The sequence below is a fragment of the Musca domestica genome, unplaced genomic scaffold (assembly GCF_030504385.1).
Source record: "Musca domestica strain aabys unplaced genomic scaffold, Musca_domestica.polishedcontigs.V.1.1 18, whole genome shotgun sequence".
Lineage (NCBI taxonomy): Eukaryota > Metazoa > Arthropoda > Insecta > Diptera > Muscidae > Musca > Musca domestica.
In genome coordinates, this window is record NW_026712238.1 from 10,236,973 (window position 1) to 10,263,659 (window position 26,687).

Sequence of the window (26,687 nt, forward strand, 5' to 3'; positions counted from 1 at the left end):
GGTCTTCTATGAGACGATCATCTGGTCTTCTATAAGACGACCTTTTCATGTTCTTCCATAAGACGACCTTCTGATCTTCTATGAGAAGAGCTTCTGGTCTTCTATGAGACGACCTTCTGGTCTTCTATGAGAAGAGCTTCTGGTCTTTAATGAGAAGATCCTTTATTCTTCTATGAGGCGAACTTCTGACCTGTTATCAGATGATCTTCTGGTCTTCTATGAGACGACCTTCTCAGTCTTCTATGAGACGACCTTCTGGTCTTCTATGAGACTGCCTTCCTTTTGCTCTTCGATGAGAATACTTTCTGGCCTTCTATTAAAAGACCTTCTGGCCTTCTATAAGAAGACCTTCTGGCCTTTTATAAGAAGACCTTCTGGCCTTTTATAAGAAGACCTTCTAGCCTTCTATGAGACGACCTTCTGGTCTTCTTTCGGACGAACTTCTGGCCTTCTATGAGAAGACCTCCTGGCCTTCTATGAGAAGATCTCCTGGCCTTCTATGAGAAGACCTCCTGGCCTTCTATGAGAAGACCTCCTGGCCTTCTTGAAAAGACCTTCTGGCCTTCTATGAGAAGACCTTCTTGCTTCTATGAGAAGACCTTCTGGCCTTCTAAGAGAAGACCTTCTGGCTTTCTATGAGAAGACCTTCTGGCCTTCTATGAGAAGACCTTCTGGTCTTCTGTGAGAAGACCTTCTGGCCTTCTATGAGACGGCCTTCCGGTGTTCAATGAGACGACCTTCTGGTCTTCGATGAGACGACCTTCTGGTCTTCTTTGAGAAAACCTGCAGGCCGTCTATGCGAAGACACTCTGATCCTCTATTAGAAGATTTTTTGGTTCATTATGAGAAGACCTTCTGGTCTTGCAACCTTTAATATAGCAATCTTCTACAGTATTGTTTTCCGAAATCGATCCTTCCTTTTCTGTGCAAATTTGTTTTATTATTGAAAACTGTAGGCGTTATTAAAAATTATCTTAAATTTCAAAATTATAAATATTTGTAACAAAGAACTTGTAAATGTAAAATATATTTCAATTCCGAATAATTTTATGTTTATCTTCCCGGCTCACCCCTCTGAAAATTGGAAAATAAGTGGCTAACCATGTACGGAAAAGTTTAAATGTATTCAGACTGACAGTTTTTGTATTTCGTTTTCGTTTTTTGTTTTTTGTATGTACCAATAGCGTGACAGAACTTTTTGCACGAACGATTCTCATCAACACCAGAGCACCTTCATCATCATCATCATCCACATCTCTGTGTCCCAACTATAACTGGGATCACCTTCACCTACCCTCTTCAATATGATAAAAGATCATCATTGTTTGTTAAAATGTAATGCACAAAAAAAAAACGCTAAAACGACATAGACCAAAAAAAGGAAAAAAGAAACTGAAAACGTATTTAAAATTACAATTACCAAGGAAGAGCAAAAATTGTGCAGCGGGGGGAAGCAAGTGCCGGGTGCCAGTAATGCCTGCACATATGCAAGCCAGAATCATATGCCACATACATTATTATGTATGTGGGGAACGAACATGAATGGATGTTGCTGCAAGTACTTGGAAATGTGTGTTTGGCTGCCACAAAAAAGGGTCAACACAATTAAAACTCAAGTACGTGAAAAGTAGACAATTCCAGCCAAGTAGGTAGCTACACCTTGGCGGCAACCTGCCATACACTGCATTGCGAGTGGACCGTGAGCCCCCGGAAGAGATAAGTAGCTGAGTGGCTGCTTGGCTGGCAGCTCAGCGCCTTGGCTAGCTGGTAAACCGGCAGTGGCTAGCCATAAATCATGACAATATTTTTTTTTCAGGTCCGCTCTGTGGCGTTTCTTAAATTTTTATAAAAGTGAAAAATCGTTAAATCTCCCGAAATGAATTTGATGCGCCTGGGCGAATTCAAAGTGGAAATTGTTAATATGCTATGGTATGTCTGGCTGGTTGGCCGACTGACTAGCTGGACAGAGGAGTTTAATGCAAGTGTAACTAAACGCTAATTTTCTTTGATTAGGCCATGACAGGGGCAGGAGGCGTAAAAATCAAAAAGCCTCGAGTTAAATTAAATGGAATATTTTAATAAGTGTTTGCCAAAGCAAAGATCTGTGGGACTTGACATATTTAAAAATATTTTGCAGTTTATGGGAATTTTGAAATTAATTAATGTTTTGGATTACAAAATTGTTATAAATAAATAAAGAAGAGTAAAAAAAATAAAATCCATGGAACATTAAGTGGCTCTACCTTGGTGGTCCGTAGGGTCTCCATAAGGGGTTACAGTTTTACTGAAAAATTTAATTTTTGGACTTTTTGATTATAATATTTTCCATGTAATAGACTTGAAGTTTATTCCACCACTCAAAATTGTAGGTGAGTAGCAAAACGAATCACCGTAATGTTAATAAGTAGCTGCATTTAATTTAATTTAAATTAATTCTCCTTTAGTTGAGTGCAAAAGTTTTTTCGCTTGAACACAATAAAATGACACGAAATCCAACAAGACATGGATAAGCTGGCCGGATAAAGAAGCATTTCATACATACTTAAAATATAAGATTGGGTCAGTAAAAAGGGAAGAGGTACTAAAGCAACATATAAAAAATATGAAAGTAAGCAAAGGCTATAGCCGTGTGATACCCTACAACACTACAATATGTTAGAAGCCCCCTTATGTCCAAATCCGTTTTGGAAGATTTTGTTTTTGCCAATATTTATGCACTCCGTCGTGCTGTTAGTCGTTGTGGTGCATTTTACAGCCTAATATAATCCAATGGCCATCCAAAACGCCAGACTTCTTCCCTGCCCTTAACTAGCCTCTCAAGCAAAATTTTGTAAACAAACAAAATGATCGTGTTTACTTGCCAAAGAGGTCAGCTGAAAATGAGCACCTTCGGTTGTCCACCAGAACTAAAGCGCCGGCCATGGTGTTGGTGTGGGCTGCCATAACAGCCGACGGTCGCTCTCCGCTCGTATTAATCGACCGTGGCATCAGAATAAATGCCGAATATTATGTCGAAAATATTCTGGAGGGCGTATTAAAGCCTTGGGCATGCAAACATTTTGGCCGCATACCTTGGACATTACAAAATGACTCAGCACCATCGCACTCAGCATGCGTCACCAGAGAATGGTTAAAAAATTATGACGTTTGACTTTGTTGCAGTTTTTTTATTCCACCCTGTAGTCTTGCCTAGTATTCTTTAAGTTTTTCCCAAAAATGTTTGTTTGATTGACTTGACTTAATTTCTCACTTACCTTACAATATTCCGAACATTTTGACTCCCACTTTTAAACTGAAGTAACTGGCGAGTAAGAAAGCAAATCTGAGCTCTACTTTCAAGAACAAAAGAAATACGGCACATGGAGGATGTACGAATAAAAAATTCTCGGAGGGCATTTTGAACATAGAAGGTCTTACAAGTTCAAATCAACTATAGATTACATTCTTAGCATATAAAATCCTTGGAAAATCCTCTAGGCATCTTCGATACCGAAACGGTCGTCTTCTAACCTAACACCCATTGATCTTCTAATTTCAGAAGGTGGAAAAAGGTTTCCTATAAGAGACTTTCAAAGACATGCAGAAGGACTTCTAAGCACAGAAGACATTCAAAACTTTTTCTGCAGACTAAAAGTACACTGAGTATGGAAGAACAAGTGAAGAACAGACCTACAGAAGATCGACCTAAAGAAGGCCTTTCAGGTTTAGAAAACATACAGATAGAGTATATTTTATTTCGAACTGTAGAACGTCTGATGATACCCTACACCAGTATGCATAATTAGTGGAGCTCCCGTAACAAAAGCATTTATTTCAAGTAGATCATATCATCTATCAACATCTGGCTTTATTGGTCAATAGTTTGCTATAGTTTGTATGAAATCACTTGGAGGAGGATTATATTAAAAAATATATATCGAAGCCGAGTCGCACAAAATGGAAACGTACGTCCCCAAATTCACTCATTTTGTCAAAAGTCAAACGCCATAATTTTTACATGTTTTTAAATTTTATTGTATGAAAGCAAGTAAAGTCGGAGATAGCATCAAATTTTAGAATAAGTTTAGATCTGTTCGAATTGTTCACCTTTTGCGCGAATTATGACCTTTAAACGGCCAATGAAACCGTCACACGCTGCCCGAATGTTGCTCTGCCGTATTTTGGTTGTGATAACGAAATTTTGTAAACAAGTTCTCGTTACTCCACGTCACGTGGTGGAGCCGGGTATAAAAGAGCAGTATATGACAGAATCATGAGAGTGAGAGCAAGACCTTCAATGTGACAACTCCAAACCGGTAAGTGCTTAGCTAGAAATTTATCCTGTATACCCTTCCCTAGAGTACTTATACAGGTCTCTAGTTCTTGAATCCCGGTAGTATCCTTAGCATATCCTTGAACATCATATGGTGCTTGAGTACTTATTGAGGTCTCTCGCAACCGTATCCTTGAATATCCTGTAGTGCTTGAGTACTTATTAAGGTCTCGTGCAATCATATCCTTGAATATCCTGTAGTGCTTGAGTACTTATTAAGTTATCTTGCAATCGTATCCTAGATCCTTGTAGTGCTTGAGTACTTATTAAGGTCTTTTTCAGCCGTATCATAGATCCTTGTAGTGGTTGAGTTTAAGGTCTCTCACAACCGTATCTTGGAATATCCTGTAGTGCCTGAGTACTTTTTAAGGTCTCTTGCAACCGTATCCTTGAATATCCTGTAGTGATTGAGTTCTTATTAAGGTCTCGTGCAACCGTATCCTAGATCCTTGTAGTGCTTGAGTACTTATTAAGGTTTCTCGCAACCGTATCCTTGAATATCCTGTAGTGCTTGAGTACTTATTAAGGTCTCTTGCAACCATATCCTTGAATATCCTGTAGTGCTTGAGTACTTTTTAAGGTCTCTTGCAAACGTATCCTAGATCCTTGTAGTGCTTGAGTACTTATTAAGGTCTCTCACAACCGTACCATTGAATATCCTGTAGTGCTTGATTACTTATTAAGGTCTCGTGCAACCGTATCCTAGATCCTTGTAGTGCTTTAGTACTTATTAAGGTCTCGTGCAACCGTATCCTAGATCCTTGTAGTGCTTGAGTACTTATTAAGGTCTCTCGCAACCGTATCTTGGAATATCCTGTGGCGCCTGAGTACTTATTACGGTCTCCTGCAGCCGTATCCTAGATTCTTGTAGCGTAAGATCTCTTGCAGCCGTATCCTTGAATATCCTGTAGCCTGCTTGAGTACTTATCCAGGTCTCTCGCACTGAATCCATCACGAATCCTGAACACCCTGATCCTGCATCCTTGTCCGGTTCCTTGAGTACTTATCCAGAGTGGAAGAACCACCAATCCCGGGCCGAAGACGAGGAGGATAGTTGTTATAATCTATATTTTATATATAGTTCAAGTTCCACTATAAATAAAAACTTAATATCAACACGTAAACCACTGTCTTTTTCTTTCTGTCTCAATAAATAAAATATCTGTACGAAGGGGAGAAATCCTGCCGTTACACTACTTTGCTTTAAAAAATATTCCACCACGAATAACTCTGGAAAATTCTCACCAAAATGTTTTTGTGCGCTTGTAAACAATATAATGAGCTGCCCCTGGAATAATTTTAACAGCTGTCGGACGAGTGGCTTAGAAATGACAGCAGTCAGAATTTGGTTACAGCTTTTTCATTTTAATATGCCAACTGCCGGAAAAAGCTTGTAATAAGGACTCTAAAATTACAGAGAGCAAGTTTTACACAGAAGTAGCCGAGAGGAATCTTTTAGATATATTCAAAAGAGATTAATTTTAAGTTGGGAGCCTGTCGCCAGTGGGAAAACTTAATTAAACAATGTTTTTACATTTCCAAGTCCAAATTTCCATTTTCCAAAGTCCAAAATTTCCATTTTCCAAGAGAAACAGTCACTTCGGCTTAACTCCAGTTAAGTGAAAAACTCTGAGATGTTTTTAAATTTTTCCCAGAGGTAGGTTTTTGTTCCCGGATTCTGGGAAAGTATTTTTTCCTTGGGGGACAGACCCCGATAACCCTATATTTGACCGAGAGTCCAGCTCCAAGACCAGAATAAGAGCCAAATTGTAGTGCACTCTACAACCTATCCAAAATTCTCCAATATGTGATATTATCTTTCCTGGATCCAGAGATATGGGTCTTTTAGCCCGGTCGACCCGATTCCGTATCAAATTAAAAAAAAAACTTTGGTTCACGTTGCTGTAGTTGGACATACCCAGAGGAAAAAATCTCAAAGCCCCGGCTACATAAAATAGCATCATTTGATGTACTCAACAGAAAGATAAAACACATTTTGTAGCATTTTGGAAAGTTTGATATATATTTTATGGACACCATCACCAACCCACCCCCATAATGGGCTCTTATTCGAGTTACATAAAACAAGTAAAAAAGCTGTAAATTCGGCCGGGCTGAATTTTGAATACCCTCCAGCACTTGGAACGAATTTGGCAATTCTCAAAAACAATTACATCCGTTAAAAATTCTGTTAAAATCTTAAAAATGCCGAATGTAGCTGTCATATTAGGGTCTGTAGGACGACATGGACCTGCAAAGGTAACATTTGTCATAAGCCATTACAATACTCAAATGCGTAACTTAAAAATAATCAGTAATAATGAAGATAAAAGCATCAAAATACCGAAATCGGGAGGTACCGTTATATGGGGGCTATACGAAGACGTGGACCTGCGTATACAATTTTTTGTCTTAGGCTGTACTATCCAGTACGAACTTCAAATACGGTGAAAAATGTCGCTAAAATCATTAAAATACCGAGGTAGCGTTATATGGGGGCTATACCAAAACATGGACCTACATGGCCCATTTTCAATACCAAAAGTCCTGCAGACATAACATATATTGAGTGAAATGTTATCAATCTACTTCAATTCGTTCGGAAGCTAGAGTGATTTTTACAGACGGACAAACATCGCTAAATCGAATAAAAATGGGGTCTAAAATGTGTATTTCGAGGTGTTACAAACGGAATGACAAACTTAATATACCCTCCATACTATGGTGGAGAGTATAAAAATCGGGTCCAAAAAACAAAATGCTTCCAAGAATTAAGAACCGTATTTTTGAGATTCTAAATGTAATGGGTTATACGGCTCCATTGTATGTTGCCCAAAGGGACACCAATAAATTACATATCTGAACTTCCGAAATCTTGACCCACTCTATTATTGTCCACACACACACACGCATACACACACACGCATATACATATGGTTTTGATATATTTTATAAATGCACGTGAGAAGTTGCAATAATTTTTACTTCTGTTTAATTGTGAACACGTTTCCTCGATGACTGACAGTTGGTTGCTTGTTGTTGTTGTTGTATTGTTCCGTTTCAGACCTATCATACATATTTAATCGGCTAGAAATTGTAAATTCGACTACGTCCATACCGCACCGTACCGTACCGTGGCGTAGCGTAGCGTATCTTTCTTTGCGTTTTGTGTATTTACTTATATATGCGGCAGGTATTGTGTTTCTAGATCAGACCGAAGAGAAACTCCCCTACACACACAGACACACCTATGCTCGTAAATACAATATATAAATCAACATAAATGAAATATTAAAAAATTGAAAGAAACCAAAGAAAAAAACAATAACAAAGAAATAGTTAAACGATATTACAACGCCTTTTTCGGCAAATACAACTTTGATGTAGCCCAGCCGCCCTACCCCCAAAAGTGCTGGTCAATGCGGAAATAGACTTCGACCACTAAACGAATCGCTCGCTCGCTCGTTGAGTGTCTCGTTATCCCTAGCCCTCGTTTAAGTGACGCGGCTGCCAGTGCCGTTCTGGCCTACTGGCATTCTGATGAAGATCGAATGCATGTCTGGACTTTTTTTTGCGCTCACTTTGTTTGTGGCTTTGGTTACTTTGAAAACATTTCTTTTTAAATTAGAAACCATTTATATGCAGTTACCAATTATCCATGGGCCAAAACTTCAAAATCTTGATTGGACGACAGCCCGTTGCTTCCTGGTGTTTATTTAATTGCAATTAAAGTCTGGGATATTAACAATCTGGAAATTATTAAGAACTTAATTTAGAATTGTAATGTCGGGAATGCCGACAGTTTGACCAGGTGTCAGAGTGGTGGCTGGTGCTAAGCATGTAAACTGTTTTTTTTTCAGGATTAGTGTTGTTGCACTTTGCTTTATAACAATTACACGTTTTGATGAAGAGCTTATTAATATCAGGTTACAATAAACCATGAGCAGGCGGTCGAAAAAGAGGGTAAGAAGTGTTTTGGAATAATAATATTTTTAACCTTAGAATTGTTGCGGAGATTTTATATGCAATTTTGCCTTCAACTTGAAGGCAGTTCTATGTGTCCGCTTGCCTATATCCTTGTGCTGAGCTGTATTGCTTTAGCCATGTGGATTAATTCGTCCACATAGCTTTCAATCCATCCGAATCTGGTGATTACGGGCAAGGCAAATGAACATATTTAACTCATTACCAATAAACGAGTATAGTCTGGGGGTCACAAATATATAAAGACAAACGTTCTGCTAACGTTCAAAAAATGTCTTATTGCGCTCTATTCTTGTGGGAATGCCATAGGGAAGTTTAGGGGCTGAGACCACAAGCCGTATATTGTGCCAGAATAATAATGGTTTGGGAATAAACCCAGACCCATTAAATACTGCTCTTCTATAAGTAGACCTTCTCCTATTCTACGAGAAGACCGTTTGCTCTTCTACGAGGAGACTGTCAACTCTGCAGATCTTCTTCGAGGAGACCTTCTGGACCATCTGATTTTTTGTGAGAAGACGTGCTGGTCACCTATGAGAAGATCTTCTGGTCTTCTATGAGGAGAACTTCTGGCTCCTCGTAGACGGCCAGAACTTCTGGTTTTCTACGAGGAGACCTTTTGGTCTTCTATGAGAAGACCTTCATGCCTTCATTGAGAAGGTACTTCTGGTATTCTAGGAAAAGGTCCTTCTATAAAAAGAATTTCTGGCATTCTATGAAAAGGTCCTTCTGGTCTTTTATGAGATGATCCATGTGGTCTTCTGTGGGAAGACTTATTGTTGTATAAAGAGAAGATTAAATGGTTTTCCGGACAATGTATATAGTAGGGGTGACCAAATACTTTATTTGGGAAAAGAAGAATGGTCTTCAAAGTATGCCCTCGGTCATATGGCTGAAGATGGTATATATCATTTGATGCGGCCAAAGTGTGCCTCAGGGAAAACCGATAATACACCCAAAGTATCTTTAGACCAAAGTCGCTTCAGGACATTTGTATTCGATCTAGCGGTGTCTGTCTGTCCAATAACTTCCGAAGGGAGTGTCCGATTAGGTTCGAGCTTGATACATCGTAATATTATTATCAAACTTAGAACGAGTTCGGAAATGAGCAATATTGGTTCACTCCCTCTGGTACCTCCCCCAAAAGATACAAACAACAAGAAAGGATCACCCGAAAACTTGGAAAACTTTAAAAATTGTATCAGTGCTTTGTCAGGTGTGAGAATGAACAATATCGGCCCACTTCATCGTGCTTATCACCCCCAAAATATTAAACAAATATTACCCTTATAAATGCGAAAAAAGTCAGTGATTTTCTTCAATCATCTAATGTAAATATGGGATATGCCAGTCCACTATTTTTGGTAACTCCCCCAAAAGAGTTCAGCATTTGCAAAAAGTATGTGTACACACACATATCTCATATAAAGTGAGAGAGGACATATAGTCGATATAGTCCAAATATGACACTACGCAATATTTATGACACATGCAAAATAGACAATATAGGTCCAATCCTTCGATACCTCCCCTAACTTTAATAAGAGGATATTTTTAATCGTGTTGATATCTCAGTTGAGGAGCTATCCATCATTTCAGATTTTTTTCAACGTATAACCACTGTTCTGTTTCACCAAGTTTTTTTTTGCATCATCATCATTGGTGACATTGAACTCCCAAGGAATTTATTTTTTTCTTTTTTTTATGAAAAAAAGGAAAACAAAAGTCAACCAAAAATGTATCGTCTTACCTCATTATTTTACGTTTATTATTCGGATGGATACGATTGGCCGTTTCGGGATCAATCATCTTTAAATGGTTGTGCAGCAATACCGATGACAAAATCGAATATTCGGCAGGGTCTATAAATGGAGTCTGAAATGAAAACAAAAGGGAGAAACATTTGTGTGGTAAGAGCAAAAACAACGCAGAACTACAGATTTGACTTTCGTTTTTGTCCAAAAAAAAAAAAAAAAAAAAAAAAAATTCAAGAATATTAAACAACAAATAAAAAAAAAAATGAAAACATACATTTTGTAAATTCCCAGACTTGAGGGCGACAGTTTCAGCATTGGTGGCAGCAGCAGCCACAGAAGTTGAAGTGGATCCATTATCCTTAAGGGCTGAAGCATCGTTGGCGGCAGCAGCAACTTTTTGTGGTGATGGTGATTTGGATGAAACATCTTCGCCGGCTGTTGGACTTACCAGAATATCCCACAGTAATGATTCAATGTAGTAATTGGTGCCACCAACCACAATGGGACATTTGGATTGGGACAAAAGATTTTCAATCTTTTTGTTGTCGAAGGGAAAATATTCCAATACAATGAGTTAAGGCAAACAAATTATTTTTCAAAAATCAAAAATAAATAATTGACAATAAATAAAAAGTACAAAAAAAAAGAAAATTAAAAATTTAAAAACGTTACCAAAGGTTACCAGAAAATTCGACACAGGGTGGTTAGTTGGGGTGGGGGGTCAACCAACAACACAGGAAGCTTTCATTAAAAAAAACTCACATTTTTTCAGCAATAGGAGAAACTAAACAAGTAAAAAAGCTGTAAGCTGGGCCGGGCCGAACTTTAAATGCCCTCCACCATTTGGAACAAATTTGGCAATTTTCAAAAAATATAAAATCCGTTAATCTGTTAAATCTGTTAAAATCTTAAAAATACCGAACATAGACGTATATTAGGGTCTATACGACGACGTGGACCAGTGGACCAAATGCGAAACTTAAAAAAAATATGTTTATAATGTAGAAATCATCAAATTACCGAATATAGGGAGGTACCATGGGGTTATAAAACATGGACCCGCACAGACAATTTTCTGCCATAGTAGTATTCATTACGAACTTCAAATACCAAATATAAAATAGTTCCGGTAAATAATGTTGCTAAAATCATCAAATTACCGAATATAGGTAGGTACCACGGGGGTTATAAAACGTGGACCTGTACAGACAATTTTCTGTCATAGGCTGTAGTATTCATTACGAACTTCAAAAACCGAATTTGAAATAGTTTCGCTATATAATGTCGCTAAAACCATCAAAATACCGAAAATTGGGGGGTACCGTTATATGGGGGCTATACGAAAAATTGGATCTGCATGGCCCATTTTCTGTCTTATGCTGTAGTATCCATTACGAACTTCAAATACCAATTTCGAAACAATTCTGGTGAATAATGTCACTAAAATCATCATAATACGGAATATCGGGAGGTACCGTTATATGGGAGCTATACGAAGATGTAGACCTACATGACCCATTTTCTGTCTTAGGCTGTAGTATCCATTACGAACTTCAAATATCAATTTTTAAACAATTCCGTTGAATAATGTCGCTAAAATCATCAAAATACCGAATATCGTGAGGAACCGTTATATGGGGGCTATACCAAAACGTGGACCCACATGGCCCATTTTCAATACCAAAAGTCCTACAGACATAACATACATTTGAGTCAAATTTTATCAATCTACCTCAATTCGAATTTTATGCTGATGTGGGATCTATTTCGAGGTGTTACAAACGGAATGACAAACTTAATATAGCCTCCATACTATGGTGGAGGGTATAATAATTATTTATGACCATTATTGAATTCGAAAAAACCCCCTACAACTCGGCAGGGCCAGAGTTGAACATTTTTGGCGTTTTTGTAATTCCTCACACGTTTCGGTGGTTAATTTAAATATTGCCTGTTACGACGTTGTGATATTCATGTAAGAACAACAACGTTTACGTTGTTAAAACATAATTATGTGAATATTTAATTGAATACTAAATTAAGTTGAAATCCCAAACTCGAACCATGGAATACACAGGCACACACACACACACACACACACGCGCCCCCCCGCACAACCCACACTCACCGTGAAGAAGAGGTGTTGACTGGAGTTCATTTTAAATAACAGTTGGCGTGTCATTTAAAGGAGGAACTCAATTTTCGGGAGGCTCTTTTCCCGCTCAGTTCTCCTGCGGGAATGGTAGATTTAATTTCCACCTTTAATTGAATCTTTTATTTTCAAATTTAATTATAAATACCTGTTACAGAACGTTTTACAGAACATTAACGCGTGGTATGCGAACTAATGTAGGCTCTCAGCAAATTATAGTTTTCAAATTTCCCCTGAGAAATGTAGACATTTCCAATTGGTGGAAATTTAATGTGGAAGGCCAGGTTCGGCTGAGAAGGGAATAAAAAAGTTTTAGACGAGCTTGCTTGATCATGCACGAAAGGGTACTAAATATGGTACCTCTTTGTATTTGAGGAGCCAGTAGAGGTAGAACACAACAATTTAGAATGAGGGTCACTGATGGAATGTATGATAGATGTACCAAAGAAATTTGGAATTTTGCAAATTCACGTTATAAGTGTACAAAAAGTACTAAAATGTACTAAATTTGGTACCATTTCGTATCATGTGAACGGTTTGAGCTAAAAACTTAAAATTTGCAATGGGGATCAAGGTTGAGGTGTAGGGTCCATGTAAGGTGGTAGTTTTGGAAGTGTGTTACTCATGTATACGAAAAGTACTAAACGGTACTTAATTTTGGTTCAATTTGAATTTTGAGGAACACATGGAGTGGAATCCTAAAATTTTAAATTAACATTCCTGGCTGAGAGAAGGATTGGGATATGAATGTAATTTTCCAGATTTGTACTCGTGTGCACGAAAGAACTAAATGGTACTAAATTTGGTACAATTTCGATTAGGATAAACCGAGAGAGTTGGAATGCTGAAATTTGGAAATAAGATTACTATTGCATTCTAGGAACTTTGGAAATTTGTACCTTTTTGTACTATTGGTACAATTTAAATTTTGGGGGGACCAATAGGATTGGAATCCTGAAATTTGGAAATAAAATTACTATTTCATTGTGGGAGTGAGGTATCTAGCATGGTACAATGATATCAAGGTAGGGCTATGATACCATATGATTTCAATTTTTTTTATTTTCTTGGCTTAATATGTCATCTTTATTTGTTTATGTATGTGTTTTCTTTTCAATAACAAAAAAAATGTTCAGAAAACATTCAAATTCGGATGTTTTCAAAATGTTTATTTCATCGTATGCATCGACAAAATCTAGAGTTTTTGTAGCGAAATAATCCTTTAGAGATATACAGAACCTGGTTTTGAAAAGAAGTGTTGACCTTTCATTCAGTTTTCGCGGTTTTCAATTATTTATTCAAAATAAATGCAACAAGTTCTTTGATTTTGTTATTGTTTTGATACTATTTCTGACATTACAAGCCAAACAGGTGGACCTCTATACTTGCAATTTTTTCAAAGTTGACCTACCTTCTCTTCATTGTACCATGGTATCTAGCATGGTACAATGATATCAAGGTAGGGCTATGATACCATATGATTTCAATTTTTTATTTTCTTGGCTTAATATGTCATCTTTATTTGTTTATGTATGTGTTTTCTTTTCAATAACAAAAAAATTGTTCAGAAAACATTCAAATTCGGATGTTTTCAAAATGTTTATTTCATCGTATGCATCGACAAAATCTAGAGTTTTTGTAGCGAGATAATCCTTTAGAGATATACAGAACCTGGTTTTGAAAAGAAGTGTTGACCTTTCATTCAGTTTTCGCGGTTTTCAATTATTTATTCAAAATAAATGCAACAAGTTCTTTGATTTTGTTATTGTTTTGATACTATTTCTGACATTACAAGCCAAACAGGTAGACCTCTATACTTGCAATTTTTTCAAAGTTGACCTACCTTCTCTTCATTGTACCATGGTATCTAGGTAGTTTTGGAAATTTGTACTTATGTGTACTAAATGGTACTAAATTTGGCACAGTTTGGATTTGGATGAACCAATGGAGCTGATATCCTGAAATTTGTTAATAAGATTAATGTCGGAGTGTAGAATTGGGATATGGGGTAGGTTTGGCAATTTGTACGTATATGTACTAAATTTAGTACAATTCGAATTTTGATGAGCTGGAATCCTTAAATTTGAAATTAACATTATCAGCTCCATTGGGATATGGGATGTTTTTCGAAATTTGTACTTATGTGCACGAAAAGTGTAAATGGTACCAAAATTGGTATAATTCCGATATTCTGATATTTACGATTTCTATGGGGTTGCAAGATTGAGGAAGTTTAAGACATTTGGGATGTAGAATTGGGGTGTGACGATTTCGACCTTTAAAACGACGCAGGATCACTGCTGGGGTTGAGATTTGGAGGTGGTTTTGTATATACAGGGTGTGATGAAAAACTTGCAATAAAATTAAGACTGCTGTTATTTATAAGATACTCATCCGACAGCTGTTAATATTATTCCAGTGACAGCTCATTATATTATTTACAAGCGATCCAAAGCATTTTGATGAGAATTTTCCAGAAAATATGTTATTTGTGATGGAATTCAAGCGTGATAGTGTGATTTCTTTATATTTGGCTGGAAACCCACAAGTGGCCATCGGTTGAGCACTCCAGCATTTAAATGTGAATAAATCTTTTGTGTCTTCGCTCGTTCCCGTGATGCTGGTAGCGTAGCCCGACGTCAAGGAAGTGGACGGAAGAAAACAGCAACATCAGCAGAAATGGTTTGAAAAGTAAAGAAACGACTTGATCGAAACCCGCGTCGCAGTGGCCGAAAAATGACTCGTAAGCTAAACATATCGCAGTATTCCATTCGGCAAATATTGAAAAATTAGCTCGGGGTAAAGCCCTTGAAATTCCAGAAAGTGCAAGAACTTACACCGCAACGTAAAGAAAATAGACTCAAGAGAGCTACGGAGTTGCTTCGCTTGGCCGAAAGTGGTGAACTGCCGAATTTGGTTTTCTCCGCTCCGATGAGAAAACATTCGCTTTCCAGCAGTTTGTAAACAAACAAAATGGTCGTGTTTACTTGCCAAAGCTGAAAATGTGCACTTCGGTTGGCCAACTTCGGCTGGAACTCAAGCGCCGGCGATGGGGATGGTGTGGGCTGCTATAACAGCCGATGGTCGCTCTCCGCTCGTATTAATCGACAGTGGCATCAGAATAAATGTCGAATATTATCGCAAAAAAATTCAGGAGGGCGTATTAAAGCCTTAGACACACAAATATTTTGTCCGCAGACCTTGGACGTTCCAACAGGACTCAGCACCATCGCACTCAGCATGCGCCACCCAAGAATTTTCGCAAAATAAGGTTTCTCGCTTCATTTCCAGCGCACAATGGCCACCAAAATTTTCGGATACCAATCCGTTGGACTGTTGTGTCGGGAGTATTTGGGGAAGCAGGATTGGCACTAAAAAATACCAAAGTGTCGATCACCTTAAGCAAGCGCTTCGCCGGGAATGGACCAAAATACCGCAGAGAAACATTCGGGCAGCGTGTGACGGTGTGTCATTGGCCGTTTGAAGGCCATAGTTCGTGGCAAAGGTGGTCAATTCGAACAAATCTAAACTTTTTCTAAATTTTTATTCTATTTCCGACATTTTTTGCTTTCATTCAACAAAGTTTAAAAGAATGTAAAAATTATGGTATTGAGTTCAAGGTCTAAAATGTGGAATTGGGATCACTTTTTGGCGGAGCATTTGAAAATACGCACTTAAAAGGTGCTTTTAATACGCACCTTTTAGGTCCGTATTTATACCCTACGCCACAAGGTGGTCAGGGTATTATGTCTTTGTGCATTTGTTTGTAACAGGCAAAAGGAAACGAGAGAGACCCATAGTTCCTTTTGATGATCTGCATAGAATCACTTTCTGAGTTGATTTATGCATGTCAGTCCGTCTGTCCATGTATTCTAGTGAACAAAATGCAGGTCGCATTTATTATCCGATTGAGATGAAATTTTGCAAACAACATTTGTTTGGCCTAAGGACGAACCCTATTGAAATTAGAGATAATCGGTAAAAAATTGAGATATAGCTCCCATATATATCTTCGTCCGATTTGCCTTTTATTGTGCACGAAACGTGTAATATCAGCCCGAATAGTATGGAATTTTGCACATACAACCAAATTAGGCCTGAAAATAAGTATGCCAAATTTTATCGAAATCGGTTCAGATATAGCTATAGCTCCCATATATTTTTTTAATCCGATTTGTTATTTTTGTCCTCCGCAGCCATAATATGCACTCTGTAACAACAATATTTGGGGAAATATAGCAAATGCAGCTCAGAAATACCTTTGCTAAATTTTATCGAGATCGGTTCAGATTTGGATATAGCTCCCATATATAACTTCGTCCGATTTACCATTTATTGTGCACCAAACGTCTAATATTTGTCCAAATGGGATGGAATTTGGCACATACGACCGACTTTAGTCTAGAAGGTAGTATGCCAAATTTGGTGAAGATCGGTTCAGATATAGTTATAGCTCCCATATATATTGTTCATCCGATTTATTGTATTTGTTACCCACAGCCGTAATATGCACTCCGTAACAACGATATTCAGGGAAATATATCAAATACAGCTCAGAAATATCTTTGCCAAATTTTATCGAGATCGGTTCTGATTTGGATATAGTTCCCATATATATTTTTGTCCGATTTCAAATTAATTTCGCACCAAATGGGCAATACAAGTCCGAATTTAAAAGATACAAATGCTTCGGCATATTTAGTCCTTTGAATTTTAAATTATAATTATAATCATAGCGTGTATGATTGAATTCTCCCATAAAAACTTTTAATTATTAAGTGGAGCTCAACTAAATTAGCAAAGTGGTGTAGGGTATCATAAAATCGGCCCCGCCCGACTTTAGGACTTTCTTTACTGGTTTCAAATTAAATATTTTCAATTAAAGTACTAAAATGTATTAAAAATTGTATACTTTGTATTGGACAAACGAAATGATCTGCGATGAAATAATGGTTTCTGGAAATTTGAACTTTAAGGCCGCGAAAACTTTAAATATGGTACAGAGATAGTGCTTGAAATCTGAAATTTGGCATTAGTGTCGCAGTTCATGTACAGCCTCGATATATGGAGGAGGTTTTGGAAATGTGTACTATTTATTGTAAGAAAAGTACTAAAGTTGGTATTGAATGAAAAAATATAGCTGTCATTTTTAAATTTTATATCGGGATCGCTGTTGGTCGCTAGGATTTACATATGGAGACATCGAAATAGTTTGGGATAGAAAAATTGGATGTGGATCCATTTTGAAATGGTTTGTCAAATATCCTCCTCGGTTAATTTTAAACGGAAATATTTTGAAGATTCTTTGGTGTAAAAGATAAATATTCTTGTTTAAAATTAAGAACAGTCCATTATTTCCACAACTTTAAATTTCAATCTCGTTACCACCATTCAAGGTTAAACTTCGGTGATTGATAATGCCTGTGACATTATTTATGCTAACAGACATAATTGTCTGTAATAGAACAAATACTTAAGATTCTGAGGTAAGCTACGCTGGTCATTTAGCAAAGTTCGTCAGCCAGCCGGCTAGCCAAGTCATTCATCCAGACAGCCGGCCGGCCAGCCTGTAATTGTTTGCCTAGGCAAATTTATTGCCACACAAGACAACTTATGCCAAATATTTATGACCAAAAAAACAAAAAAACGACCAAAATGTATTGACAAATGTCATGTAGATTTCTATTTCAATGAAATCACAAACGATTTGTCAGCCGTGACACTTCATAAATTATTTATCAAAAAATAGACCATTATCAACTAAATAAGCGAAAAGTGGTGGCATTTTCAAACTAGCAATGGCAGTTAGGCCCAGAGCAAACTATGTGTTTGTGTGTGTGTGAGTGAGTGACCGGAGTGTTTGTCGTGGTTTTATGAAAGCTTTTATTTTTATACCCTCCACCATAGTATGGAGGGTATATTAAGTTTGTCATTCCGTTTGTAACACCTCTAGCATGGTACAAAAAAAGGTAAGGTAAAGCTACCAGCTGATTACAATTTTTTTCTAAGTCTGCCCGACTTCTGCAAATTTTGTGTACGTATTTATTGTTTTGAAAAATAAAAACAAAATATTTTCAAAATCAAGGATTGGAAGAAACTTTAATTCTGGGGCGCGCATTTATGATATTAACCAGATTTGCCACGGAATTAAAAAATTGAACACTTAGGATCATATTTTTGAGAGAATATTTGGGCATTTCATTCATTTTCCGCTATATTCGACTCATTTTAAAAATGAAAACACCTTGTCTGACAGGAAGCGGGCATAGCCTCAGGGCTGTATATCTTTAGTTTTACAAAGCTGTTCTACCTCCTTCTTGTACCATGCACTCTAGCTTCCGAACGAAATGAGGTCGATTGATAAAATCAAATGTGTATTATGTCTGCAGAACTTTCAATATTGAAAATGGGCCATGTATGTCCACGTTTTGGTATAGCCCCCATATAACGTACCTTCCGATATTCGGAATTTTGATGATTTTAACGGCATTCTTCACCGGGAATGTTTCGAATTTGGTATTTGAAGTTCGCAATGAATACTACAGCCTATGACAGAAAACAGCCTTTTTATTTGTTTTTTTTTTTTTTTTTTTTTTTTGTGATTACAGTTTTTCCAAAGCAAAAATCGCCCACAAAGTTAAGTGCCACTAAACTTGACGATGAAGCAAATAAACTGGCAAAAAAAAAAAAAAAATCAGCCTATCCAAGTACCACCGTGAGACCGACAAACAAACTAACCAACCAGCCAACCAACGAACCATTCAAACTGCCAGTCAGACATCTCTAAGCATTGACAAATTCAAATCACAACCATAGATTGGTGGTTGTGGTATGGTTTACGCACTTTTTTTGGCATATTAAAATTGTAGGCATACTTGAACATTAAAGTAGTCAAATTAAAAATACGCACACACACATACGTTTACAACAAATATTCCCAGTGGGTATTGTAATTTCAGTAATTGTTGTTGTTGCTATTGTACTTGTATTTAGTTGGGAACTAATTAAAAACCAATAATTTCAAATTCCTTTACTGTCACACGCACTTCATACCAATGAAGATGGTTGTTGATGGGCTTAGATGGGGGTTTAGGTTTTTGAGTGCTAGACACAACAACAACAATAGCATTTGAAACCCCCCTCCAAACAAAACTGAACGCCTCTCATAAATGTCTATATCCAAAAAAAAAAAAAAAATGAAACGTGTTACACGTGTTCATAGATATTTTTACTTTCAATGGGGAGTTGCGGCTTGGGCAAAAGGGAGGTGTAATAATTGACGAAATTCCAAAAACCTAAAGTTTAATGGGTGATGTGACATTCTAGGAACTTATATACAAGTTCTAGTAATCGAAAACAAAAATATCCTACACAAAATGCCCACGATTTTATCTTCCTCCGCCTTAATAAGAGAAATGAACTCTTGCACCTCTTGAGAACCCCACAAGAAAAAATACGGCTGATTTTTTTTTTTTTTTGAAATGTCATTTAAATCTTCATGATACACGAAATAGGTAAATATTGTTTGAAAGGCGCTGCATGAAAAACCTTTACAAGAGGATATATTAAATTTGTTATTTCGTTTGAAACGCCTTCAAATATCCGTCAAAGACTCCATAAATTACATATATTCTGGACTAGAAAATACCCGATACCTCGTATGTAGAAAAAAAATATCTTTAGCCATTTTATGTCTAACAAGGAAATAAGCAGCTAAGTTCGGCGGGAACGATCTTTTAATACCCTTCACAATTTTGAAAGATATTGAAAATTTTCCAAAAAATTCTGTCGAAAAATAAAGCTCCAGGGAAAACCGTTGTATGGGGGCTATACGAAGACGTGGACCTATATAGGCGATTTTCTATCATAGGGTGTAGTACCCATTACGAGCTACAACTACGAAATTTGAAACAATTCTAGTAAAAAAATATCTTTAATATCATCAAACTGAAAACAATTCCAGTGAATAATGCCGCTAATATCATTAAAATATCAAATAAAGCGAAGTGCCGTTATATATGGGCTATATGAAGACGTGGACCTACATAGATAATTTTCCGTCATAGGTTGTAGTTCCTAATATGAGCTACAAACACGAACATTTGAAGCAATCCCGCTAAATAATGTTCGTAAAATCATTTAAATACCGAATAATATTGGGAGGTATCGTTGCATGGGAGCTATGCGAAGACGTGAACCTGCATGCGCAATTTTTTTCATAGGCTGTGGTAACCATTACGAACCTTAAACACACAATTTGAAACAATTCCCATTAGAAATGTCCCTAAAATCATTCCATTGAAAAATGTGGATAAAATCATAAAAATACCGAATATCAGGGCTAGAGTCATGTGGAGGGCTATACAATATCGTGGACCGATATAGCCCATCTTCGAACTTGACCTGCCGGCAGACAAAAGACTGATCTGAGCAAAATTTTAGCTTCCTATCTTAACTCGTTTTGACTATAGCGTGACCACAACAGACGTACGGATGAAGAAGGCTAAATCGTCGTTAGAATATACAAGGTAATATAAAAAACTGCAACCAACTTCAGACTGCGGTTATTTCTAAGCCATTCGTCCGAAAACTACTAAAATTATTCTAGTGATAGCTCATTATATTGTTTACAAGCGTGCAAAAGCATTTTGGTGAGAATTTTCCCGAAAAAAATTATTCGCGACGGAATTCAAGCGTGATAATGTAATTTCTTTATATTTGGCTGGAAAACCACAAGTAGCTATCGTTAGAGCACTCCAGCATTTAAATGTGAATAAATCTTTTGTGTCTCGTACCATCGTTGTTACCGCGGACGGAAGAAAACAGCAACATCAGCAGAAATGGTTCGAAAAGTAAAGAAGCGATTTGATCGAACCCCGCGCAACAATCCATTCGTCAAATATTGGAAAATAAGCTCGGGGTAAAGCCGTTGAAAATCCAAAAAGTGCAAGAACTTACACCACAACAGAAAGAAACAGGACTCGTACTCAGCCCGCACCACCCAAGATTGGTTACAAAATGAGGCTCCTCGCTTCATTTCCAGCGCACAATGGCTATCAAAATCTCCGGATACCAATCCGTTGAACTATTGTGTCTGGAGTATTTTGGAAAGCAAGGTTAGCACTAAAACATACTAAAGTGTCGATCACCTCAAGCAAGCGCTTCGCCGGAAATGGACCAGAATACTGCAGAGCAACATTCGGACAGCTTGTGATGTTTTCATTGGCCGTTTGAAGGCCATAATTCGTGCCAAAGGTTACCAATTCGAACAAATCTAAAATTTGATGCTATTTCCGACATTTTTTGCTTTCATTCATTTAAATTACCGTCATATAGGGGCTGTACGAAGTCGTAGACCTGCATACCAAAATATTTGTCATAGGCTGTAGTACCCATGGTACAATGATATCAAGGTAGGGCTATGATACCATATGATTTCAATTTTTTTATTTTCTTGGCTTAATATGTCATCTTTATTTGTTGATGTTTGTGTTTTCTTTTCAATAACAAAAATTTTTTTCAGAAAACATTCAAATTCGGATGTTTTCAAAATGTTTATTTCATCGTATGCATCGACAAAATCTAGAGTTTTTGTAGCGAAATAATCCTTTAAGAGATATATAGAACCTGGTTTTGAAAAGAAGTGTTGACCTTTCATTCAGTTTTCGCGGTTTTCAATTATTTATTCAAAATAAATGCAACAAGTTGTTTGATTTTGTTATTATTTTGATACTATTTCTGACATTACAAGCCAAACAGGTAGACCTCTATACTTGCAATTTTTTCAAAGTTGACCTACCTTCTCTTCATTGTACCATGGTAGTACCCATTACGAACTTCAAATACGAAATTTGAAATTCCGGTAAATAATGGCACTAAAATCATCAAAATACCGAATATCGGGAGGTACCGCTATATGGGGGCTATACGAAGACGTGGACCTGTCATAAGCTGTAGTATTAATTACAAACTTCAGATATAAAATTTTAAACATTTCCGGTGAATAATATCGCTAAACTCATCAAAATACCGAATATCGAGAGGTACCGTTATATGGGGGTTATACGAAGACGTGGACCTACATGGTCCATTTTCTGTCTTATGCTGTAGTATCCATTACGAACTTCAGATACCAAATTTGAAACATTTCCGGTGAATAATATCGCTAAACTCATCAAAATACCGAATAGGATTTTATGTTGATGTGGGGTCTATAATGTGTATTTCGAGGTGTTACAAACGGAATGACAAACTTAATATACCCTCCATACTATGGTAGAGGGTATAAAAATGTAAAAATTATGGCGTTTGTCCTTTTTATTGTAGTCCCGAATATTTAATATATTTCCCTCAAATTATTAATAGCGCCTCGTACATGAAAAGTATTAAATCCAACAAAAATATGTATTTTTTAAAAGTGAATTTCCGTTCAATGTTTTGACAGTTATGATGACATTTACAAGTAAAGGCTTGTGAAGACAGCGATTGAAATCTATTGCTAGGCAGCAGGTTTATGAACGTGAAACATATATTTATCCAAATAATTGGTAGCTTTTGGGAAGGCAGTAGTAGGCCTATATGTAAACGGGGTTAATTGTGTTTCTTTTATGTCGGAAACCAAGTTTTTTTAGGGTAGGTTAATGCATTGTTTAATTGACAAATACCGAAATTTACTTCAGTGCCATTTAAAGTTAATAAGGAATGATAGCTACCCTGAAACGAGATGATATTTGCAATTAAGTCAGCTATAATCTAACCTAATATTGGGTAATGGTTTGCAATTTTTTAAAGGTCATTAATAAAAAAATGTCTAACATTTTCACAAGACCCACAAAAGTTCTTGTCTTACAAGACCCTCTGTTCATGCTCAATAAAAAGACCTTCTTGATTTCCATGAAAAAAAACCCTTTGAACTTCTGTGGTAAGATATTCTGAAGAGTTTTTTCATTCTCCATCCTAAATTTCGCCTTTACAGATATAATAGAGTCCTCCCCTATTATAAGTGATTTTCAAAAACATTTACATGAGTGGTAGTGGTAAATGGTAGACCAATCGACACCTCTCGCCTTCACATCGAAATTCAACTCTTTCTCGAAGATTTTATTTTCGATTATGCACTCATTTGCACGCCAAACCACTCCAAACGCTGCAGAAAATCATCATCATATATCCCGATAGTGGCAAAGGAGTAAAATAAAATATAACCAAACAATTTCACCACTCGGCCGTGCACAGCATCTGCGGATTCGTTATAAATCCCATAATTCACCAATAATGTTGAAAGCCAAATGCCGCCAAACCAAATATTGAATTCACTTCTGGCCAAGTAACCAATTGAAATGGAATGGGCCATCATATTCAATTGTTTCAAATACCGGAGGGCTTCCATACTATCCACATCACCAAAGAGTTTAGCCACCACGTTCAATAACATCGGAATACAAAATGAAATGGTGAGTACTGAGTGCTTGGACGAAAGGCGATACAATTCCATATTTATGAGGCCCACAGCAGCATAATCATGCATAATTTCCAAAATTTCCACAACCAACAAGGAGCTTTCGGTTTGATAATAGGCTGTGACATGCATCACGGCATTAAGGGCACCAATGCCAAAGGTAAAGAAACCAAAAATACAATCGTTCACGGGAGTTAAATAGGCCCCAATTATTGCTATCAAAAGCTGCAGGACTTCAAGGATTTTGATAAACGACATGACTTACAAAATTTTGATTTCCAAAAATGTAAATAAAAATAAAGAGTAAATGTTGCTAACTTCTATGATTTTTTTTCTTGTGTTGCCAATAACATTTTCCAGAAAAAAGACTACCCACTAGAGAGACGAATAGCTTATCTAATGGGTTTTATGAGGACTTCTCAAAGAAATGGAAAAATTGTTGTCACAGAAAGCCCTAATCATCGATGACCCGCCGGTCTTTTCAAAAAACGTCAACTAATTAAAGAGCAGCAAATCTTCTTATAGAAGACCCAAAGGTCCTCACACAGAAGACCCGAAGGTCTTCTCATAGAAAAAGACCAATTGTCTCATAGATGATCAATTGGTGTATTTATAGAAGACAGTTGGTTGTCTCATAGAAGACACAAAGGTCCTCTCATAGAAGACCCGAAGGTCTTCTCATAGAAGACGAGAAGGTCTTCCCATAGAAGAGCAGAAGGTCTTCTCATAGAAGAGCAGAAGGTCTTCTCATAGAAGCCCAAAGGTCTTCTCATAGAAGGCCAGAAAGTCCTCTCATAGAAGAGCAGAAGCGATTTTCTCATAGAAGGCCGGAAAGCCTTTCATAGAAGAGCAGAAGGTCTTCACATAGAAGAGCAGAAGGTCTTCTCATAGAAGAGCAGAAGGTCTTCTCATAGAAGAGCAGAAGGTCTTCTCATAGAAGAGCAGAAGGTCTTCTCATAGAAGACCCCGAAGGTCTTCTCATAGAAGACCCCGAAGGTCTTCTCATAGAAGACGAGAAGGTCTTCTCATAGAAGACGAGAAGGTCTTCTCATAGAAGACGAGAAGGTCCTCTCATAGAAGACGAGAAGGTCTTCTCATAGAAGGCCAGAAGGTCTTCTCATAGAAGGCCAGAAGGTCTTCTCATAGAAGGCCAGTCTTCTCATAGAAGGCCAGAAGGTCTTCTCATAGAAGGCCAAAAGGTCTTCTCATAGAAGATCTGAAGATCTTCTCATAGCAGGCTAAAAGATCTTCTCATAGAAGGCTAGAAGATCTTCTCATAGAAGAGCAGAAGGTCTTCACATAGAAGAGCAGAAGGTCTTCACATAGAAGAGCAGAAGGTCTTCACATAGAAGAGCAGAAGGTCTTCACATAGAAGAGCAGAAGGTCTTCACATAGAAGAGCAGAAGGTCTTCTCATAGAAGAGCAGAAGGTCTTCTCATAGAAGAGCAGAAGGTCTTCTCATAGAAGAGCAGAAGGTCTTCTCATAGAAGAGCAGAAGGTCTTCTCATAGAAGAGCAGAAGGTCTTCTCATAGAAGAGCAGAAGGTCTTCTCATAGAAGAGCAGAAGGTCTTCTCATAGAAGAGCAGAAGGTCTTCTCATAGAAGAGCAGAAGGTCTTCTTGTAGAAGGCCTGAAGGTCTTCTCATAGAAGGCCAGAAGGTCTCCGCATAGAAGGCTAGAAGGTCTTCTCTTAGAAGGCCAGAAGGTCTTCTCATAGAAGACCAGAAGGTCTTCTCATAGAAGGCCGGAGGTCTTCTCATCGAAGGCCAGAAGGTCTTCTCATAGAAGAGCACAAGGTCTTCATATAGAAGAACCGAGGGTCTTCACATAGAAGAGCAGAAGACCAGAATGTCTTCTCATAGACGATCTAAAGGTCTTCTCATAGACGACCTAAAGGTCTTCTCATAGAAGACCAATAGGTCTTCTCATAGAAGGCCAATAGGTCTTTTCATAGAAGGCCAATAGGTCTTCTCATAGAAGGCCAATAGGTCTTCTCATAGAAGGCCAATAGGTCTTTTCATAGAAGGCCAATAGGTCTTCTCATAGAAGGCCAATAGGTCTTCTCATAGAAGGCCAATAGGTCTTCTCATAGAAGGCCAATAGGTCTTCTCATAGAAGGCCAATAGGTCTTCTCATAGAAGGCCAATAGGTCTTCTCATAGAAGGCCAATAGGTCTTCTCATAGAAGGCCAATAGGTCTTCTCATAGAAGGCCAATAGGTCTTCTCATAGAAGGCCAATAGGTCTTCTCATAGAAGGCCAATAGGTCTTCTCGTAGAAGGCCAATAGATCTTCTCATAGAAGGCCAATAGGTCTTCTCATAGAAGGCCAATAGGTCTTCTCGTAGAAGGCCAATAGATCTTCTCATAGAAGGCCAATAGGTCTTCTCATAGAAGGCCAATAGGTCTTCTCATAGAAGGCCAATAGGTATTCTCATAGAAGGCCAATAGGTCTTTTCATAGAAGGCCAATAGGTATTCTCATAGAAGGCCAGAAGGACTTTTCATAGAAGGCCAGAAGGTCTCATAGAAGGCTAGCTAGTCATCTCATAGAAGGCCAGATGAACCTCTTCCAAAATTTTCGCTAAGCCTAGTGGGCTTTAATTTTTTTTGGACCTTAAAAAAGTTTTGGTGCCATCTAAAATATTCGTTAAAAATTTAAAAAAATTGGGTACTCATTGCAACGAAAACCGCCCGATAATGTATTTATCAGAGTCAATTGATAGAGCGATTGTCGACATTTTCGTGGCTCTTAATGACATTTTTTCAAAAGAAATGTGAGTTTGCAAAAAAAGACTGCAATATTTTGTGAAAACAAAGCCCAACACATGTAAACACTCGTCACTTAAATACAATGAGTCTGTCAAAAGCGAAACACCATCATTCACACACACACACACATCCAACAATCAATCATATCCTGCTCAACAGAATTCTCGCGAAAAAACAACAATCTTATCTCCGGCTCAAGATCCCCATACCGACAACAACATTGAAAAAAAAAAAAAAAAACAATCGCAAAAAAGGA

The 26,687-nt window shown here is 37.4% G+C and overlaps 1 protein-coding gene across 1 annotated transcript in view; it reads right to left on the reverse strand.

Annotated features, from left to right (window-relative positions):
* Window positions 1-26,687, reverse strand: part of LOC101887913 (tRNA dimethylallyltransferase) — a 311,172-nt gene that overhangs the window by 209,646 nt on the left and 74,839 nt on the right. Inside the window, exons 3-4 of the mRNA XM_059120930.1 lie at window positions 10,328-10,588; window positions 10,047-10,171 (exon numbers count right to left, since the gene is read on the reverse strand). Coding sequence (XP_058976913.1) covers window positions 10,047-10,171; window positions 10,328-10,588 — 386 coding nt within the window. The remainder of the gene's footprint in view (window positions 1-10,046; window positions 10,172-10,327; window positions 10,589-26,687) is intronic.